This window comes from Antedon bifida, chromosome 1 (assembly GCF_963402885.1).
Source record: "Antedon bifida chromosome 1, ecAntBifi1.1, whole genome shotgun sequence".
NCBI classification, from domain to species: domain Eukaryota; kingdom Metazoa; phylum Echinodermata; class Crinoidea; order Comatulida; family Antedonidae; genus Antedon; species Antedon bifida.
The window spans coordinates 32,899,246-32,921,386 of NC_136226.1; the positions used below are offsets into that span (position 1 = coordinate 32,899,246).

Sequence of the window (22,141 nt, forward strand, 5' to 3'; positions counted from 1 at the left end):
GGTATATTCAGAGCGTCATTCTGGCGACTGGAGCATGCTCTACTTCTCTACGGAGCGCCATTTATGCCTTTATTAACTACAATAATAGATACTACGGTAACTGCTCAACTGGACCAATTTGGCCCCAGTGGAGCACAGTGATATAAAATAGAAATAAAGTCACTTAAGATTCAATCTTTTCGTATGTTAAAACACTGTGCTCAAGTGGACCTAATTTGGCGCCAGTGGAGCACAGTGATAAAATAGAAATAAAATCACTTAATTTCAATATCTTTTCGTATGTTAATACACTGTGCTCAAGTGGACCTAATTTGATGTCACTTAAGTTTAAATGTCTTTTCGTATGTTAATAGGTCTACACTGTGCTCAAGTGGACACGATTTGGCACCAGTGGAGCACAGTGATATAAACAACAAATAAGTTACTGAATGTTAATATCTTTTCGTATGTTAATACACTGTGCTCCAGTGGTGGAGCACAAATAGTCAAATACAAAAACATCGAGAAAAAATACTTCAAAAATATTTCAAACTTCCAGGTATATAGGCTATGTTAAATATCGGTTACTCCATAGCAATTAGTTTCAAGCCATATCAGTGATTTTAATAACTTGCGTTTGTCTAAGATAAATACTTATTTAGTGTTAACGGAGAGTGCATCTATTCATTGAAATATGAAATTAAATATTAAGTTGGGGCAGAGCTAATAATGAAAATAGAGCCCCGAATTGCACTTATACTTATTACTATACACAGTCACCTATGGTAATTATGATAATGTTAAAATTTCAACTATCCATATGTGACTTCAACATTTTAGGTGGGGTTTTCTACTTTAAAACTCGAATTCGTGGGCCTACCCGGCGGCGGAATTAATCGAAGCTTCGAAATTGATCTAGAAATCGGCATCTTTACAAATGTTCTATATTCTATATTTAATCTTATTTCACTCTCCATTAACCCCATACAAAAACCATCGGAGACAAACTATCTGTTCAAAACATGTTTATTCTGAGGACGGTGCGGCAATACACACCAACTACCATAAAAGTTTATTCATAACATTTTACAATACAATCTTGCATGAATCGGACATTTCGCTACCAATGTAGCAATATTGATTAACAAAATCAAAATTTAACAGTGTGGCGTGTTGACCGCAAATGACTAACAATACCATCTTTCCCACTACACCTGCAAAATCATTGCATAACAACGCACGGCATACCAAACCGTTTCGTACACCTGCGATGAAAATATAAAATTCAATTTCTTTTAAAATTGAGGGCGGCAAACATAAAATTTACGAGATCAAATACAGGTTGGAAAAAAAATTAAATAAAAAAAAAGATGTTAAATGTGCTCTCCCTGCCTCAGCACTAAGGCCCTGCCACAGCCTTTTGGGGTCGTTTCCAGCACATCACCAGATGCATTGATGTTGTCGCCTCATGATGTGTGGTGGAAAGGGGGACGTATAATTCTGTGAACCCCAAACACAGTGGCCGCATGCCTTTAACTCTATTCCACCGACCAGCGTGGGAATCGAACCCACGACATACGTGTGTTAACACGACGCTCAGACGACTGAGCTAACTGATCATTTTGGTTTCAGAAAGGTTAATAGGATATTAATGACGTAATTATGAATTACATAATACACGTATAAATAGACAATTATCAGCTGTTCAGTCATGTTTCAGTTTGTGGTGCAACGGGTACTGCTCAGTTTTGAGTGCTATCAGCTGGGGTTCGAACCTCTACGGATATTTTTTTTATGAATTTTTTTTTTAAAAGAGAGATATTTGGAGGATTGAAAATGTCAGGCCTAGGCAAGTGGACCTTAAATCATAAACAAAAGTGTATGGCATTCATTTTTGGTTTTAACAAGGTTAATGTGATATTTATGACGTAATGATGAATTATGTAATACACGTATACATAGACCATTATCAGCTGTTCTGTCATGTACTACTTTGTGGCCTAACGGGTAATGCTCAGCTTTGGGTGCTCTCAGCTCTAGTAGATTGGGTTCGAACCTCTACGGATATTTTTTTTTAAAATAAACAATAAATAAATATAATGAATATTGTTTTTCTTTTATTTTGAAAGAGAGATATTTTGAGGGTTGTAAATGCCAGGCCTAAACAAGTGGACCTTTTTTAAAATCAGAAAAAAAGTTGCATGGCATTTATTTTTCATCAAATAGACTGCCATAAAACCTCGAAAAGAAGCCCATGTGCTTCTTCATTTTAAGTACTCTTGGGTGGGCTTCTTTTCCACATGGAGTTCTTTTCGAGATTACTTTTGCAAACTAAAAAGAGGGGAGCTGAGGTTCCCGGCCGGAAAATGTTTTATTTACATGATTTGAACAATCTCCTAATGTAAAGATTAACAACATAACAATTTAACAGTGTGGCGTGTTGACCGCGAATGACTAAAATACCATCTTCCCCATAATACACCTGCACAAACTCATTTGCATAACAACGCACGGCATACCAAACTGTTTAAAATCGAGCTGCAAGGTCTCCGGAAATGACATCTATTATTTCTTAAAACAACATGAATAAGAATCTTCAGTACCTTACCATGCTTGGCGCTGAGCAAAGACAATTTTGAAAAATAGAACCTACATAGGTTCCCGCCCGAAAAAAATGGCACTTTACATGATTTTAAATTATATGAAACAAACTATTTAAGACTCACCAGGACAATAGAGCTTGTCCCCGTAAAAGTGCACCTATAATTCATTGAAATTAGCCCACCATGGTTGGGGCAGAGAAAATAATGAAAATAGAGCCAAGAATTGCACTTATACTTATAACTATACATAATCACCTAATGGTAATTATGATAATGTTAAAATTTCAACTATCCAGATGCGACTTCAACATAATATAATGAAAATAGAGCCCCGAATTGCACTTATACTTATTACTATACATAGTCACCTATGGTAATTATGATAATGTTAAAATTTCAACTATCCATATGCGACTTCAACATTTTAGGTGGGGTTTTCTACTTTAAAACTCGACTTCGTGGGCCTACCCGGCGGCGGAATTAATCGAAGCTTCGAAATTGATCTAGAAATCGGCATCTTTACAAATGTTTATATTCTATATTTAATCTTATTTCACACTCTCCATTAACCCCATACAAAAACCATCGGAGACAAACTATCTGTTCAAAACATGTTTATTCTGAGGACGGTGCGGCAATACACACCAACTACCATAAAAGTTTATTCATAACATTTTACAATACAATCTTGCATGAATCGGACATTTCGCTACCAATGTAGCAATATTGATTAACAAAATCAAAATTTAACAGTGTGGCGTGTTGACCGCGAATGACTAACAATACCATCTTTCCCACTACACCTGCACAATCATTGCATAACAACGCACGGCATACCAAACCGTTTCGTACACCTGCGATGAAAATATAAAATTCAATTTCTTTTAAAATTGAGGGCGGCAAACATAAAATTTACGAGATCGAATACAGGTTGGAAAAAAAATTAAATAAAAAAAAGATGTTAAATGTGCTCTCCCTGCCTCAGCACTAAGGCCCTGCCACAGCCTTTTGGGGTCGTTTCCAGCACATCACCAGATGCATTGATGTTGTCGCCTCATGATGTGTGGTGGAAAGGGGGACGTATAATTCTGTGAACCCCAAACACAGTGGCCGCATGCCTTTAACTCTATTCCACCGACCAGCGTGGGAATCGAACCCACGACATACGTGTGTTAACACGACGCTCAGACGACTGAGCTAACTGATCATTTTGGTTTTAGAAAGGTTAATAGGATATTAATGACGTAATTATGAATTACATAATACACGTATAAATAGACAATTATCAGCTGTTCAGTCATGTTTCAGTTTGTGGTGCAACGGGTACTGCTCAGTTTTGAGTGCTATCAGCTGGGGTTCGAACCTCTACGGATATTTTTTTTATGAATTTTTTTTTTAAAGAGAGATATTTGGAGGATTGAAAATGTCAGGCCTAGGCAAGTGGACCTTAAATCATAAACAAAAGTGTATGGCATTTATTTTTGGTTTTAACAAGGTTAATGTGATATTTATGACGTAATGATGAATTATGTAATACACGTATACATAGACCATTATCAGCTGTTCTGTCATGTACTACTTTGTGGCCTAACGGGTAATGCTCAGCTTTGGGTGCTCTCAGCTCTAGTAGATTGGGTTCGAACCTCTACGGATATTTTTTTTTAAATCAGAAACAAAGTTGCATGGCATTATTTTTCATCAAATAGACTGCCATAAAACCTCGAAAAGAAGCCCATGTGCTCCTTCATTTTTAGTACTCTTGGGTGGGCTTCTTTTCCACATGGAGTTCTTTTCGAGATTACTTTTGCAAACTAAAAGAGGGGAGCTGAAAGGTTCCCGGCTGGAAAATGTTTTTATTACATGATTTGAACAATCTTCTAATGTAAAAATTATCATCAACATTTTAACTTTTTACTCTGCTAAAGGGAACACAAAGGAAACGTCAAGAAACTCAACAGTTCTTTTCTGAACTAATATACGTGGTGTACCGCAAACTTTATATCGACAAAGGATTTTTTTTTCTTAAATTTATTAAAACTTAGTGAATTTTCTATATACCACACTGTGCTTCCCTGGCAAATTGGGTTCAATTGAGCACAGTGTATTAACATACAAAATATATTACAATTCAGTGACTGGACAAGTTACCGTAGTACTATTTCTATTTCTGAAGTAAATAAAGGCATAAATGGCGCTCCGTAGGGAAGTAGAGAATGCTCCATCGTCAGAAGAGGTATATTCAGAGCGTCATTTCGACGATCGAGCATTCTCTACTTCTACGGAGCGCCATTTATGCCTTTATTTACTTCCGAATTAGAAATAGTACTACGGTAACTGCTCCAGTGGACCAAATTTAGCACCGGTGGAGCACAGTGATATAAAATAGAAATAAGTCACTAATTTCAATATCTTTTCGTATTTTAATACACTGTGCTCAAGTGGACACAATTTGGCGCCAGTGAGGAGCACAGTGATATAAAATAGAAATAAGTCACTGAATTTTAATATCTTTTCGTATGTTAATAACACTGTGCTCAAGTGGACACAATTTGGAGCCAGGAGAGCACAGTGATATAAAATAGAAATAAGTCACTGAATTTTAATATCTTTTCGTATGTTAATACACTGTGCTCAAGTGGACCCAATTTGGAGCCAGTGGAGCACAGTGATATAAAATAGAAAAAAGTCACTGAATTTTAATATCTTTTCGTATGTTAATAAACTGTGCTCAAGTGGACCCAATTTAGAGCCAGTGGAGCACAGTGATATAAAATAGAATTACGGTAAGTCACTGAATTTTAATATCTTTTCTTATGTTAATACACTGTGCACAAGTGGACCCAATTTGGCACCAGGAGAGCACAGTGATATAAAATAGAAATAAGTCACTAAATGTTAATATATTTTCGTATGTTAATACACTGTGCTCAAGTGGACCTAATTTGGCGCCAGTGGAGCACAGTGATATAAAATGGAAAAAAGATACTGAATTTTAATATCTTTTCGTATTTAATACACTGTGCTCAAGTGGACCCAATTTGGAGCCAGTGGAGCACAGTGATATAAAATAGAAAAAAGTCACTGAATTTTAATATCTTTTCGTATGTTAATAAACTGTGCTCAAGTGGACCCAATTTAGAGCCAGTGGAGCACAGTGATATAAAATAGAATTACGGTAAGTCACTGAATTTTAATATCTTTTCTTATGTTAATACACTGTGCTCAAGTGGACCCAATTTGGAGCCAGGAGAGCACAGTGATATAAAATAGAAATAAGTCACTAAATGTTAATATATTTTCGTATGTTAATACACTGTGCTCAAGTGGACCTAATTTGGCGCCAGTGGAGCACAGTGATATAAAATGGAAAAAAGATACTGAATTTTAATATCTTTTCGTATTTAATACACTGTGCTCAAGTGGACCCAATTTGGAGCCAGTGGAGCACAGTGATATAAAATAAAAATAAGTCACTGAATTTTAATATCTTTTCGTATGTTAATACACTGTGCTCAAGTGGACCCAATTTGGCACCAATGGGAGCACAGGGAAATAGTCACATACAATAACATCGAGAAAAATTACTTCTGGATTTCAAAAATATTTCAAACTTGGTATATATGTTCAATATCGGTTACTCCATCCGTAAAGCAAAAGAAAAAATAGTTTCAAGCCATATCAGTGATTTTAGTAATTTCGTTCGTTTAAAATGTATAGAACATAGAATTCCAACACATTTTTTAAACTTTAAATTTTGATCATCATAAAATAATTGTCCTACACATTTGAAATTTGGTAGTATACGTTCAATAGGTTACTACACTACATAATTCATATTTTTAACATATATGTTTTTTTTTTAATCGCTAAAGTTTAAAAAAATGTGTTGGAATTGTATGTTCTTTCATAAGTATTTATCTTAGACAAACGCAAGTTATTAAAATCACTGATGTGGCTTGAAACTAATTTTTCTTTTGCATTACGGATGGAGTAACCGATATTGAACTTATATACCAAGTTTGAAATATTTTTGAATTCGATAAATATTTTTTCTAGAAGTTTTTGTATGTGACTATTTCCCTGTGCTCCACTGGCGCCAAATTGGATCCACTGGAGCACAGTGTATTAACATACGAACATTTCTTTTGTAAAAAAAATACTCCTCGATTTCAATATATATTTCTTGGTATATTTTTTAATTTAAGTTGCTCAATTTACAGGGAAAAAATCGAATTCCTAACCGTTTTTTTGTCAAAATCATTATTAGAGTTTGACATAGGCCTAATATGTGTCGGAATTGTATGTTTTTTTATAAGTATTATCTTAAGCGAACGCAAGTTATATTAAAATCACTGATGTGGCTTGAAACTATTTTTTCTTTTGCTTTACGGATGGAGTAACCGATATTGAACATATATACCAAGTTTGAAATATTTTTAAATTCCAGAAGTATTTTTTCTCAATGTTTTTGTATGTGACTATTTCCCTGTGCTCCCATTGGTGCCAAATTGGGTCCACTTGAGCACAGTGTATTAACATACGAAAAGATATTATAATTTAGTGACTTTTTTCTATTTTATATCACTGTGCTCACTGGCGCGCGCGCCAAATTGGGTCCACGTAAGCACAGTGTATTAACATACGAAAAGATGTAAAAATTCAGTGACTTATTTCTATTTTATATCACTGTGCTCCACTGGCTCCAAATTGGGTCCACTTGAGCACAGTGTATTAACATAAGAAAAGATATTAAAATTCAGTGACTTTTTTCTATTTTATATCACTGTGCTCCCCTGGCTCCAAATTGGGTCCACTTGAGCACAGTGTATTAACATACGAAAAGATATTAAAATTCAGTGACTTATTTCTATTTTATATCACTGTGCTCCACTGGCTCCAAATTGGGTCCACTTGAGCACAGTGTATTAACATGCGAAAAGATATTAAAATTCTGTGACTTATTTCTATTTTATATCACTGTGCTCCACTGGCTCCAAATTGGGTCCACTTGAGCACAGTGTATTAACATACGAAAAGATAATAACATTCAGTGACTTATTTCTATTTTATATCACTGTGCTCCCCTGGCTCCAAATTGGGTCCACTTGAGCACAGTGTATTAACATACGAAAAGATATTAAAATTCAGTGACTTATTTTAATTTTAAATCACTGTGCTCCACTGGCTCCAAATTGGGTCCATTTCTTGAGCACAGTGTATTAACATACGAAAAGACATTAAAATTAGTGACTTATTTCTATTTTATATCACTGTGCTCCATCGGTGCTAAATTTGGTCCACTGGAGCAGTTACCGTAGTACTATTTCTAATTCGGAAGTAAATAAAGGCATAAATGGCGCTCCGTAGAAGTAGAGAATGCTCGATCGTCGAAATGACGCTCTGAATATACCTCGTCAGAATGACGCTCTGAATATACCTCAATTCTCTATCGATCTAATAAAAAAACACTTTAGCGCCACCAATTTCCATGTGTTGGAGAAAATCGTTGGTGGCTCAAGTTTGGACTATCTTATTAGTATAGAATGAAATATACAGATTTTTAATAAATAATATTTACATATTTCGTTCATTATAAACTGTTTGCAACCATACAATTTACATTATATAAATATTCTATTTATTTTAAATAACAAAGAAGTTAAATCTTATAAATTAGAATAAATTATTTGACGTACACTACCAATTATAAACCGCATTGAATAATAGAATCTTCCAAACAAAAATGATTAATATTTGTATTTTGTTTGATTTATTTATTTTTTAAATTACTTTTACGTAATATTATTGTTATAGTTTAAATATAATTGAAATATTATATTTAAAACCGTTATAAATAGTATTTTTAACGATATCTTGACCGAAATAATTTGACCTCCGACAAAAGCCGATTAGTAAGACGAAGTATCCCGTATGTAGAATGGCGACTAAACCACCTAAAAGTGTTACGTGCTATGGGTTGAAATAGATGTTTATTTATTGCCAATATCGTTCAAACTTTAAGGCGATTCTTCGTAGCCGAAAAGCCTCATAGATTCTGGCATTGATGGTGATGCATGCAAGGAAAATTCCTCGTCTTACTGATGGGTAATGATATATTAATTTGTGTCAAATTTTTGGGTGCAGGAAGTCCACCAGAAAATCCGCCATCATTATTGAATGTTTGTGTTTTGCCGTATCAAAGTCACTTGATTTTTCCTACTAGAAAATAAAAACTTAACAATGTGACCAACAATAAGTTTGATTAACATTATCTATTTTCTTTTCAGGTATAACGAAAAATTGGAAACCCATCCGCTTCAGGTGTGTTGTTGAAGAAATCTGATGTTATTTTCTGGCTCAACATTCAATTCGTTGGACCAGCCACACACCCACTTTCACTCCAGCAGAGCAAAATAGGCCTAGGCCTAGCTCGAAATAATGCTTGTTTTTCATAAATAATAATTATTTAGACGTTTCAGTTACCCTTTATAGTGTTATAAAATATGCAAAATACATGACTTTTTTTATTATACTAGAATATAAACTTCCAAATCAACACCAGCCTCTCTCATTACACTACTACCAGCCTCTCAATTGCAGAGCACCCCACTGCAATGGCTCTTCTATCCAACCAGCTGGGATGCAAGGGTAGCTACTTCACTAAAAAAAATAGGCCTAGCTAATATACGTGCATAGGGATACCTGATTGGAAATCATGGACAGTAGGCCTGTTTTAACTGGTTAAAATGTTGCCTAGCTAGTCCCAAGTTGTTTCATGGCTGACCTAAAAGAGAAGATGTTGGGAAGTGCTGGAATCAAATTTTATATATATATTTGTAATTAACCAAACAAAAGCTTTAACCTAGTGTCTGTAAAATATTAGGAGATAACACTTTGTTTTATGAAATGTGTTTTTAGGCTGTAGATAAACTGTTGTCAAAGAAGAATGGAAATGGTCAACATGGTACCATTAATAGAGACCAAACGAATGATGGTGATATATCAACAAGAAAGGATAAAACCAACTGTAGACCTGATAATAACAGTCCACGTACATATAAAAACAAGGCATCGTTTATGCAAAAGCAAAGAGACCGTCAAAGAGGTACTTAATATTAATATTTAACATTTTCTTCAATTTTGTTAATTTAGGACATACAATGATATGTTTAATATAATGTTTTGCGATTATTTAATATTCTATTATGACTTCACTAGTTCATTTATGTAATACTACAGTACTGTACAGGACTACAGGCTTAAAGCTATGGGAAATATTGATTCTGATTTTCCAAAAGTGTATTTGGAAGTGTCAATAGAACAACCATATTGTATGTTACTTTACTGAAATAAGTGTTTAATAATCACATACTAGCAGAAGAGTGTGGAGTTGCAGTACAGGTTACAGTAGTTTCTCAGTACAGAATTATTCTTTTCAAGTCAAATTCAAAAACAGGACTGAAATGAAATAATATAAATAATGTGCAGAGTAATAATCATTAAAAACACAAAAATCAAATCACATTTAAAGACCCATTCCCTACGTTTTTTAGATCTAATTTAAGATCACAAACTATATTTAATGTAAAAATAATACTATATGGTCCTATTGCGATAACTTTTTTCGTCTTTAAATGGTTAAAAATGTGAAAAATAAGTCGATTCTAATAATTATAGCGGCCCGCTATAAATCCCAAAATGCATTACGCGCGGATTGATATTTTTGTTTTTCTTCTGTAATTCACCCACTTTTCGATCGATCGTGAGGCCAAAACAAATGGAAGACTCCTAACTTTTCAGCGAAAATACCGGGTTTTCCCCAATTTGTATCAACGGAGTCTGGCAAAAATAGAAAGACAATTAATGCAGCAACTATACAACGTCAGGCTAGGTATATAGCTAGCGTACGATGTTCGTACATTAGCGATGTTTACCAGCTAGGCCTATAAAACTAAGCCTAGCTACTGTAGGCTAGGCCTAAGACCGTCCACGAGAGGTCAATCGCCGCGAGCTACTTAGGTAGTGCATTGTTTCTCACTTTTTATCATAATTTACCATAAAACGTACATTTAAGACAAGGAATGACATGGTTTAATGTTTTTAAAGTAATATATACAGTATGTATTATTTTTACAAAACGTCACAAATTGTAGGGAAGGTGTCTTTAAACATAACATCTTAAATCTACAAAAGTACAAGATTCTTATTCATACTACTATTGGCTCATTGAACAAATCATTTATTTTGAACTTTTATTTAACAGTCACCAGTTGCAACAAAAGAATTTAGTTTTTGCTTACACATAGGACTCCGGTACTGGAGACAATGTGGTAGAAGTTCTAACTCATGAAATAGGGCATATTCCAGTGTTTTTAATATATTTACATTTAATTAAAATTTGTTTGTCACAAAAGATGAAATATTTCACATGAGGTAATAATAAATATGTTCTGGAGTTTGTTAAATGATATAACCATTATTATCTGCCAATGAAAATTAACAATGCTGTTGACTGTATGATTTATTATTTTGGAAAGTTCCATATTTTCTCTCTGATTGCAATTTAAACCTGTTTTCGTTTCATGTGCAAATCTAAGAGCTCTTATTTTTCCATTGGTCAATCTAGTTTGTATCACAATTAAACTGGTTTTCGTTCGTGTACAGAACTAAGAGCACTTATATTTCCATGGGTCAATCTAGTTTGTATCACAATTTAACTGGTTTTCGTTCGTGTACAGAACTAAAAGCCCTTATATTTCCATGGGTCAATCTAGTTTGTATCACAATTTAACTGGTTTTCGTTCGTGTACAGAACTAAGAGCCCTTATATTTCCATGGGTCAATCTAGTTTGTATCACAATTTAACTGGTTTTCGTTCGTGTACAGAACTAAGAGCCCTTATATTTCCATGGGTCAATCTAGTTTGTATCACAATTTAACTGGTTTTCGTTCGTGTACAGAACTAAGAGCCCTTATATTTCCATGTGTCAATCTAGTTTGTATCACAATTTAACTGGTTTTCGTTCGTGTACAGAACTAAGAGCGCTTATATTTCCATGGGTCAATCTAGTTTGTATCACAATTTAACTGGTTTTCGTTCGTGTACAGAACTAAGAGCCCTTATATTTCCATTGGTCAATCTAGTCTGTATTACAATTTAACTGGTTTTCGCTCGTGTACAGAACTAAAAGCGTTTATTTTTCCATGGGTCAATCTAGTTTGTATCACAATTTAACTGGTTTTCGTTCGTGTACAGAACTAAGAGCGCTTATATTTCCATGGGTCAATCTAGTTTGTATCACAATTTAACTGGTTTTCGTTCGTGTACAGAACTAAGAGCCCTTATATTTCCATGGGTCAATCTAGTTTGTATCACAATTTAACTGGTTTTCGTTCGTGTACAGAACTAAGAGCGCTTATATTTCCATGGGTCAATCTAGTTTGTATCACAATTTAACTGGTTTTCGTTCGTGTACAGAACTAAGAGCCCTTATATTTCCATTGGTCAATCTAGTTTGTATCACAATTTAACTGGTTTTCGTTCGTGTACAGAACTAAGAGCCCTTATATTTCCATGGGTCAATCTAGTTTGTATCACAATTTAACTGGTTTTCGTTCGTGTACAGAACTAAGAGCGCTTATATTTCCATGGGTCAATCTAGTTTGTATCACAATTTAACTGGTTTTCGTTCGTGTACAGAACTAAGAGCCCTTATATTTCCATTGGTCAATCTAGTCTGTATTACAATTTAACTGGTTTTCGCTCGTGTACAGAACTAAAAGCGTTTATTTTTCCATGGGTCAATCTAGTTTGTATCACAATTTAACTGGTTTTCGTTCGTGTACAGAACTAAGAGCGCTTATATTTCCATGGGTCAATCTAGTTTGTATCACAATTTAACTGGTTTTCGTTCGTGTACAGAACTAAGAGCCCTTATATTTCCATGGGTCAATCTAGTTTGTATCACAATTTAACTGGTTTTCGTTCGTGTACAGAACTAAGAGCGCTTATATTTCCATGGGTCAATCTAGTTTGTATCACAATTTAACTGGTTTTCGTTCGTGTACAGAACTAAGAGCCCTTATATTTCCATTGGTCAATCTAGTTTGTATCACAATTTAACTGGTTTTCGTTCGTGTACAGAACTAAGAGCGCTTATATTTCCATGGGTCAATCTAGTCTGTATTACAATTAAACTGGTTTTCGTTCGTGTACAGAACTAAAAGCGTTTATTTTTCCATGGGTCAATCTAGTTTGTATCACAATTAAACTGGTTTTCGTTCGTGTACAGAACTAAGAGCGCTTATATTTCCATGGGTCAATCTAGTCTGTATTACAAGATCACTTTGTGCACAATCAGAAACTAAACCAGTAAACAATATAGAATTTGTCAGCACCTCACCTGTTGGTTTGAGTTTCAGTCAAATGTTTCATCATGAGATTCTAATCATAATTATGTACAAACACACAGCACATCTCATCATGGATGTCATAGGTCATGTATGTCATAGGTCATAAGTGCGTGGCAACCTACAGTAGCTGTTTAGACCCTGTTAGGGATAAACTTTTAAAAACCTGTTTTGGAAAATATATTGACAGATAAGAAATAAAAATTATGATCTCAAAGATTTATTTTTATTTCAATGACATGAATACATTAAAAGTTTACATTATAGACAATAAAGCAACTAGAATCATATTGAGGGTCTGCACTAGTAGAAGAATAAAATAAATGATGTTTGACTGTTTTGACACATACGAACGGCTGACAAAAACCATGTCATCCCATGGCTTTTGAATAGCATCTATAGTATACTAGGAATAGCCATTCATTTTCTTGTGATCATGTAGACTTATATAATGAATTGTATTTTTTTGTAGTATCTTCAACTGGTTCATCTCCTGCAGAGAATTCTCATAATAACCTCTCTGGTGCTCATCATACTGCAAGTAATAGTACAGAGCATAAAAACAGTGCACATGAGAAGAAAATTAAAGAGGTAGGCTACACATTCGTTTTATCATGGATATTTATTACTTAAGTACCATTACTAAGGAGGTTACTAAGTATTGAGTAAATATATATGAGGAATAACCTGCCACTTGCAGCCTACTGGGCTGAATTGCGCACAGGCGTGGAAGACATACCACCAAATTTCTACTCCCCTAAGGGTCCCTTCATGTCGATTGCTGCTGTATTTTAAACTGTAGCAAGAAATACCTTTTTTAGAGCAATTTAGGTAATATAGATCCTTAAAATGAATTCATCAAAATAGATACAAATTTATCAAGCTGGAAAAGCTGGCATTGTTGTTTAAATTACGGTATATGCACTTCTTTTTTCCTTCAAAACTCCCAGATTTTACTTTTTAAGTTTATATATATTTGTATCTGCAATGCTAAAATATTTTCTTGTAAAGATACTGGGTAAGGCGCAGCAATGGACAGAACATATTAGTTCCTCTGGAAAGAAATACTATTACAACTGTAAGACAGAAGTATCACAGTGGGAAAAACCAAAAGAATGGCTTGAACGGTAAGTCATTCTTAAAACTATTATAAGCAATAATATTCAGCATTGTTTTATGTTTACTATAACTTACTTACTTTACTCTTAGCTGTTTGGGGGCTGTTGGGGCACCATAGATGATTTAACAACTCCTCTCCATGTGGCCCTGTCCTCCTCCATCCTCAATGTCTTATTGTGGGTCAGTTTGGTTTAATGTTGTCTGTCAGTGTGGGTCTTCCTATTTACTATTACTGTATTATTATTAGTATAGTATGTTATTTTCACTACAAGTGGTACTGTAGTTTGGTGGATAACAACGTCTTAGGTTCAAATCTTTTGTCTGTCACTTTACTAGGATTTTTTCAAGGGTCTAAAGCAGCGCGAATTTGAAAAAGATGATTTATTTTTCAGAGAGAAGTTTCACAAAATGGTCAATGAATCCAATCACAAAATTGGAATCAAACAAACATCAAGTTCAAGCGTTTCTATTAATAGTAATAACAGCAGTAAAAGTAAGTGTACACTTCACATATTTTTTGTCATTCTGACAATAAGGTTTATCGCAAATAGCTTGATTTCGCAAGGAACGTCATGGCACAATGCATGATGAGAAGGGTTTGGGAAGCTTAAGTACAACCAACAAATTACGCATGTATGCGTCGTGTTGTTTTCTCCCAAAGCTTTCCCACCATGCGTTGCACACACTATTTGCGATAAACCTTATTGTCAGAATGACAAAAACAATAAAGCTATGTATTTGTATTCTCAAACTGTATATTTGTGTGTGTATGAGCAAGTCTACATTTAATTTTTACTCGCATTCTTAAAAAAATATGTATATTTTTTTCCTTAAGCTCTGTCTACACTATCTAACTAGTTTGACGGTATGATATATCCAAATATGGTAGTGATATGACATCATCATGTCGATATATGGGCACACCACATTTTTTGTCCAATGCAGTTTGGTAGTGTAGACAGAGCTTTAGGTAATGTTGTAATTAAACATCTTTTAACATTGAATAATTTAAAATTATTTTTAAATTGTCCAGGTGGGGAGAGTAAGCATTCCACAGAGAGCAGCACACATGGTAACAAAGATGCTCACTACTTGTCATCCTCATCGTCATATTTTAATAAAATACACGGAAAATTATCATCGGAGAAGCAACACAGTAGCTCAGCAAGCCAATCAAAGAGTGCCTCCACACCTGTCATCCCCCTTAAAATCCGTTTTACTTCTGGTGAACAGAGTAATGACAACCAGACCAGTGAACTTACTCAAAAGGACTCAATACGAAGTGGTCTGGACTTTTTACGAGGCACTAGTTTGTCGTTGGCTACTGATGCTCATGGAAGGTTAAAGAATTTAGTCGCAAATGCACCTAGAGTAGAACGAATTGGTAAGTTTTATGGTTCTTTTAGTTTCTGAAGATGGTTTTGTTTTTGACATTTATGTTTGTTATTTATCACTTTTATGTATTTTATTGGAAAGACAGCCCCTGAATATCAACTAACATTAATTTGTCCAGCTGGAAGGGTTACCCTCTATAAATAAAGTTGAAATAAAAATTAAAAAATAATAAAACAGAGTTCTATATGAATGTAATGTAATCTGTTTTTAGGGTAATGCAGTACCTTATGTAAATAAAGTTAGTATGAACAAATGAATACATATTGATAAATGTGCTGACAGGGGTATTTTTTTTCTGAATTGATGTTGTTAATCAATATTTGTAATTGATATCTGTAAAATAATGTTTACCATACATTCTTAAATGTGCATGTTCCTCAAATACTTACCTCAAAAATTGTCAATACATGTTGTGGATACTGAACACATATTTTGTACAGTAACTGCATTCATTTTCAGGTTTTGTTCTAATCTGAAAATCAATGGTATCAATAGTTTCTAGCCATGTATCCACTTTTGTATCTTTTTTTTTCAATTCAATTCTGGTTTATAAAATATAAGTAGCATTGCAGAAATTTTTAATTGCACCAAATTTACAGTTTGATATAAAAAGTATCAAAATATAAAATTCCATTTAAAAATTCATTCAAATATAAAATATGTACACATCTAAAAATAACAAATTTACATACAGTACATAACTAAACATTTAGAATATTGCTGCTTTTAAAATGAAATAATATACATGTATAATTTTGTATCAAGTGTATTTAAGTTAGACTATGGTTTCTACTTTAACAGTCAAATGGTATACAGGTTACAAAATCATTCAAATTAAAGAGTGCCTTTCTGAAACAAGTGTCTTTGAAACCTTGTTAATCATTAGACATATACTGTACATGCTTACCTTAAACTATATTACATGACCTTTTCTGGATGGTTTTAATTGGCATTTTCAGTAAGATTATGGTTTAGTTTTGTACTTTCATTTAAAAACAGATTTTGAGTTTCCAACTATGGGGCTATTGTAAAGCATACAGTAAATTCTACCATACAGTATAATCATTCATGGACTATCTTTCTAATGGAACTATAAATCCAAAATATGTTCCTATAGAACTAAATTAAAATTGTTACAGTAGATTAGCATTTGGTTTTCAGGGTAATGTTTCACATAATTACATAATGATAGCTATAACAATGATTTCCTCATGGTCCATGTGTCCTGTCAAAAACAGTTGTTTCTACTGTAGGGGTAATTCCCAGTTATATGTAATTCATACACTTTTCACAATGTTTGTAATTTTTCTCTGCTAAGCAAGTATTCTGGTTTTAATTAAACAATAGGTAGGTTTCGCAATCTTACGAATACGATAACCAAAACGGATACGTCAAACACACGTATTCGTTTTTCGTAAGCCAGGAAAAATCTGTTTCGCATGGCAACGAAATATTGAGGGTGCCGTCCAAAATATGACTGCGGTAAATTTAAGCGAAGCGGCAGGTACGTGTTGCTTGGTGCTTGGCTACCTAGGCCTAGCGTAACATCAAAGCGAGTGAGGACTTTAAAAATTGCTATTTATCAAAATTGACCTGGCATTTTAGTAAATTACTTTAGTAAATTACTTTCAATAAATCTATAATTATATTATAATCATGAATCATTTCTGATTCAAATGCAAAATGTGCAAAATAGATCAAAAACTATACTCGTTTTGTAGTTACGAATATGACTAGTGATATTCATCAACACGAATACGCTTTACGAATATGAAATGGGGATCAGCTCAAAAGTTTCACAAATGTGTAACGTATCCGTTTTCGTTATCATATTCGTAAGGTTGCGAAACCTCCCTATTTTGCATATGATACGAAGGTCAAATACAGCTAAGATTTTTATGAATTTTATTGATAGAGCTTATGAGTATAAAGCTCTGTCTACACTATCAAACTAGTTTGACAAAAAAAGTTGATGTGCCGAAATATGGTAGTGATATACCCAAATATGGTAGTGATGTGACATCACATCTATTTCTCACATAAAGTTTGATAGTGTAGACAGAGCTTAAAGCAGTAGTAGGACACTATCACTAAAACAGTTATTTCTTTTGACAGAATCTAAACATTCAAGTTCTGGATCACCAGGTACACCTTCACCAGGATCAACACAGCAGCGTAATAATTTACCTAGCCAACATTCTGTCACCACTAATGTACAAAAAATCTCCTCTTGCTCACCCTCAGTAGATAAACCAAATAATGTAGATAGTAAAACTGATGAAGGAGGCCAAGATAGTAAGTTTGTTTTCAATATTTTTTTTCATCATCATCTTCCTATACTGTGCAGAACCTCATTTAAGTATAATTGAATTGAATTGACACTGAGGGCCCAGTTATGATCAGTGGCTGTGATGTACTAGAACACCGGGGTAACGACCTACTTATCGCAAAAGATGTACTAGGTTCTTTAAAGTGCACATGAGCTAGATGTGTACACTGGACCTAAGGTTTAAAGTCCTTATCCGAACCATGGAGTGAGTGAGCCTTGAACCCTTACCAATATTATGACTACGTAATTACGGTTCCACTGTCTCGGCCACTCACTCACTCTCTTTTGTATCATATTTAAGTACTTACTAAAGTACCAAATTAAAACTAATGTTGTACTTTTTAGGGCTATCAAATCCTTCACCGTTATCAGCAGCATCAGCTTCTGATCTCACATCTCCTGTAGTAACACATCTGTCACCAAGGCAACAGCAGCCAACACCTTTATCAACGTCAATTAATGTTGCATCACATGTATCACCTGATAATAAAAGGACAGATATCAAAATCAACTATAGTCCTCAATCCAGGTAGGTTATCCCATTTTATTCAGTTGAGATCCATCTATTTTATGGTCTGTCACTCTCATTTTTAATTGCTCCATTTGATTTATTTATTTCATGGATTACTTTTATTTTAATGTGAAGTACTGTATATAGAGGCTTTTGTATTATGTGCTTAACAGTCAAAATGTATTATTATTTTCTTTTTGTACTACATTATAAATTATTTTTTTTACACAAAGAGATTTTAAATTGATTATTAAAATTATTAATTTCTTTATCATATTTTATTTAAATTTGAATTGCAGATTTTCAGATTTATAATTGATTAGTTTACAGTACACATCATCACTATCTTATCTACTGTATACTGTACAGAACCTCATTTGAACATGTTAGAATATTTGTTAAGATTCTTAAACTTGTTATTAATTCAGGAAATCAAGTCCACCACTGGACAACTTAAATAAAGCCAGCAGCAGTAGTACTCAGTCAGTACTAGAAGAACCAATAGTGACCAAGCCTCTACCCCTTCCTACAATCACTCCTTCCTTAGCAAGATATTGTGATGATGGTTTGTTATCACATGTTGCAGGATGGCATGCAGAACATGTACAGCGACAAGTATGTACTTTTATATATGTGTAATTAACTTTATTTAATTATTTTATGGTTTTGTCTACATTAATAATTGTAATAAACAATTGTATTGGAATCTCTCTGCCAGTATATGTTTGTTCAGATTTTATTATCCATTTCATTTTTATTTATGGCACATTCAACAATAAAATTGTTTAAACATTTTTTTTTCAAGGGGACAATATATCTTTTAAAGTTATATAAGGAAGTGAAAAAGCAGGTTCCAAGATTTTTTTTTTTAAAACAAAAATGTTTTTCTTTTATCAATAGGCTCGTAAAATAAATGATGAAAGTCATTTATTAGCAGCAGATTCAGCATCTCAAGTTTCAGTAGATTTAAAGTATGCACGTTCATTAGTCAGAGCGTCAGAAATTCAAGTTACTTTACAAGAACAGAGGTATGAACTTAAGTCTACTTAAGCTTGGTTCCCACTGGAGACAAAATGCAAGGACGCAACGCAAGCGTGTTGACCAATGACAAGTGAAAGTTGAATAATCCAAAGCTTGTGATTGGTCAACTAACTTATGTTGCGTTTACGTCCATGCGTTGCATCCTACCTCTTTTTTAAAGTTTGGTCAATACTTCATAACGCCTGGTAGAGCTATATTGCCTAGTCAATACTTAATCCATAACGCTTGGTGAATAGTAGAGCTATATTGCCTGGTCATAATTTATACACATGAGGAAGGTAATAGCATTGCATTGTCCATCGTCATTATCATTATCCCATTACAATTAACCACCTGATCTTCTATTAACCACCTGATCTTCTATTAACCACCTGATCTTCTATTAACCACCTGATTGTCTATTAACCACCTGATCTTCTATTAACCACCTGATCTTCTATTAACCGCCTGATCTTCTATTAACCGCCTGATCTTCTATTAACCGCCTGATCTTCTATTAACCACCTGATCTTCTATTAACCACCTGATCTTCTATTAACCACCTATAATGCTACACAAATATTTATAAACTTTTTATTTGCATTTCAGATTACATTTTCTACAGCAACAAGTTAAAGAATTAGAGCGACTTAAAAGTGAAAATGCATTTATGTCATAGCAATGTTAGTGTATAATGGCCGTTAGGTTTGTACCGTGGTGCATCATTCCTGCTTGTTGTAGCCTATTGCTCTCACACAATGTGACATAGGATGGATACCGCTGAAGAAGAAGAAAGACATGATGAGGTAACATTGAGGTTGATTACAGATGGTACGTTAACTGACTGCTGCTGCTGCTTCTCTTGAGGGATGGCATACATGGCTTTATTTATTATGTTACCTACTATACTCATTTGTATGCTCAATGGAATATTGTTGTATCTTTTGAAAGAAACCGTGATTTGTTTACTCAAATTCTAGATGACTAGATGCAAGTATTTTTGATAATAAACATTATTTATCTTACTTTGAAACGCTAGATATTCCATATAGATGAGTTTAGTTATGAAACCCACTATTATAACCTCATGGTGCATGCCATGAAAATGGTTTAAACATTTAATATGCCACCAATAACAATGAATAATTAGTAACACTTGCATATCAATATTAGAGTTTAAAATTGGTAATTAGTAAATTAAAAAAAATTAAATTGACAAACAGTGAACATGAAATAAAGAATATATATTTATTAAATCTTATATTGGTTGATGGTATCTAAGGTTAAATGTTTAATGCACTTTGCAGCAATTATCTAAAGTTTGGATTTATTTAGAGACCATGTTCACTGTACGTAATGCGCAGCTAAAGTTACCAAAAGGCTGTGCATTGCGTCCACATAGAGTCCACATACTTTGTGCTCAGGATTGGTTGTAAACTTTCAACAATTGCTTCATTTTTGTATAAATTGTTGTGGCGATACAGATTCGTTGAGCCTGTTGTTGGTTAGATTTATTAAATAGCTTTGTCTTCGTTTTTATTCAGTTCTGTATCTTGAAAATAAGTTTTTTTATAAGAAAAAGAAATTGGTGTCTCAATTTAATAGGAGAGTTGTTAAATGTTAAAATGATTCTAAGTATAAAATACATGTTAAAATGACACAGGTGATGAATGGCTTACAAAATCATTATTTACATTGTGACCTTAAAGCCAGTTTAAAAAGTTTTTGTTTAGGAGTTGCAACATTTATTTCTGTTTTATACTACAGTACAAACATTGCTAATTTTGTTCGTAGTAACACAAATTAATATGTTTGCTAAATTTTGATTATTAAAATATATGTAATAATCTACCTGGTACAGGTTGTTTAAAAAGTGCATACTTATTACAAATTCTCTTTATGATTCCTGTATGCACAATCTGATTTTAAAATTAACATTCAAATTCAAAGAAGAGGTTTTAAACTTTGTAATATCCTGTAAAATTGTGTATGCAGATTAGTGGATACACGAGTACACCAACACCATACCATTTTCAGTTTATTCAGTGTTTTATTCTATTCTACATTAAGATTCTTTTGTTATCCTTTTTTTGTATTCTTCTGTAGAAGCGCTTGTACCATATGTAATCCAGCCAAATTAATGTATGCTGAATAGTAACTCCTTTAACAGCAGTATCAGTTACATCAAGCATAGACATTCTTGTTTTTTCTTGGTATAAAGAGTTCTATTTGTAGAGAATATGGGTGGTATAAAAATGATTAACTGTAAATATTTATTTTGCCTCTCTAAAATTGAATGAGATTAGTTTATGCTATTTATAGCAGCTGTGGGTAACTTATGGGGAAGTATAGATTAGTAAAAGAAACTGACTGTGTAGAGACTTTTGGTGGCTGTACAAACTAAGTACTGCCTATCTACCGTTAGTGGATTCCCTGTGCCCACATCACGACGTATAAATTGAGAAAATATAAAAAGCTTTGGAACATCTGGGCAGTTAAATTCCTATGCTGATTTTCTGAATAAATATGACGTAAAAAGTTCAAAGTGAACTTGATATATTGCACATAGTTTGTGTTTGGTATTTGTTTGTTTCTGGGATTAAAAAAGGCAGGCAGAACTGAATGTAAATATGAAAGAAACTACATACATAGTCGTTTTTGTTGACACATAAACACTGTAAAGCTATGTCTACACTACCAAACTTTGTGACAAAAAAAATGTGATTTTCCCATATATGGACATGATGATGTCATATCACTACCATATTTGGACAC

General features: G+C 33.7%; 1 protein-coding gene across 1 annotated transcript; it reads left to right on the plus strand.

Moving 5' to 3' along the window:
- Window positions 1–8,514: 8,514 nt before the first annotated feature.
- On the plus strand, window positions 8,515–21,930 carry LOC144851506 (WW domain-containing adapter protein with coiled-coil-like). Its single transcript, XM_078709016.1, has 12 exons — window positions 8,515–8,687; window positions 8,870–8,903; window positions 9,501–9,687; window positions 13,465–13,583; window positions 14,004–14,119; window positions 14,504–14,604; window positions 15,145–15,495; window positions 17,622–17,801; window positions 18,181–18,364; window positions 18,775–18,961; window positions 19,247–19,374; window positions 19,976–21,930. The coding sequence occupies exons 1-12, from the start codon at window positions 8,647–8,649 to the stop codon at window positions 20,043–20,045; spliced, it is 1,698 nt and encodes a 565-aa protein (XP_078565142.1). The 5' UTR covers window positions 8,515–8,646; the 3' UTR covers window positions 20,046–21,930.
- Window positions 21,931–22,141: the final 211 nt, after the last annotated feature.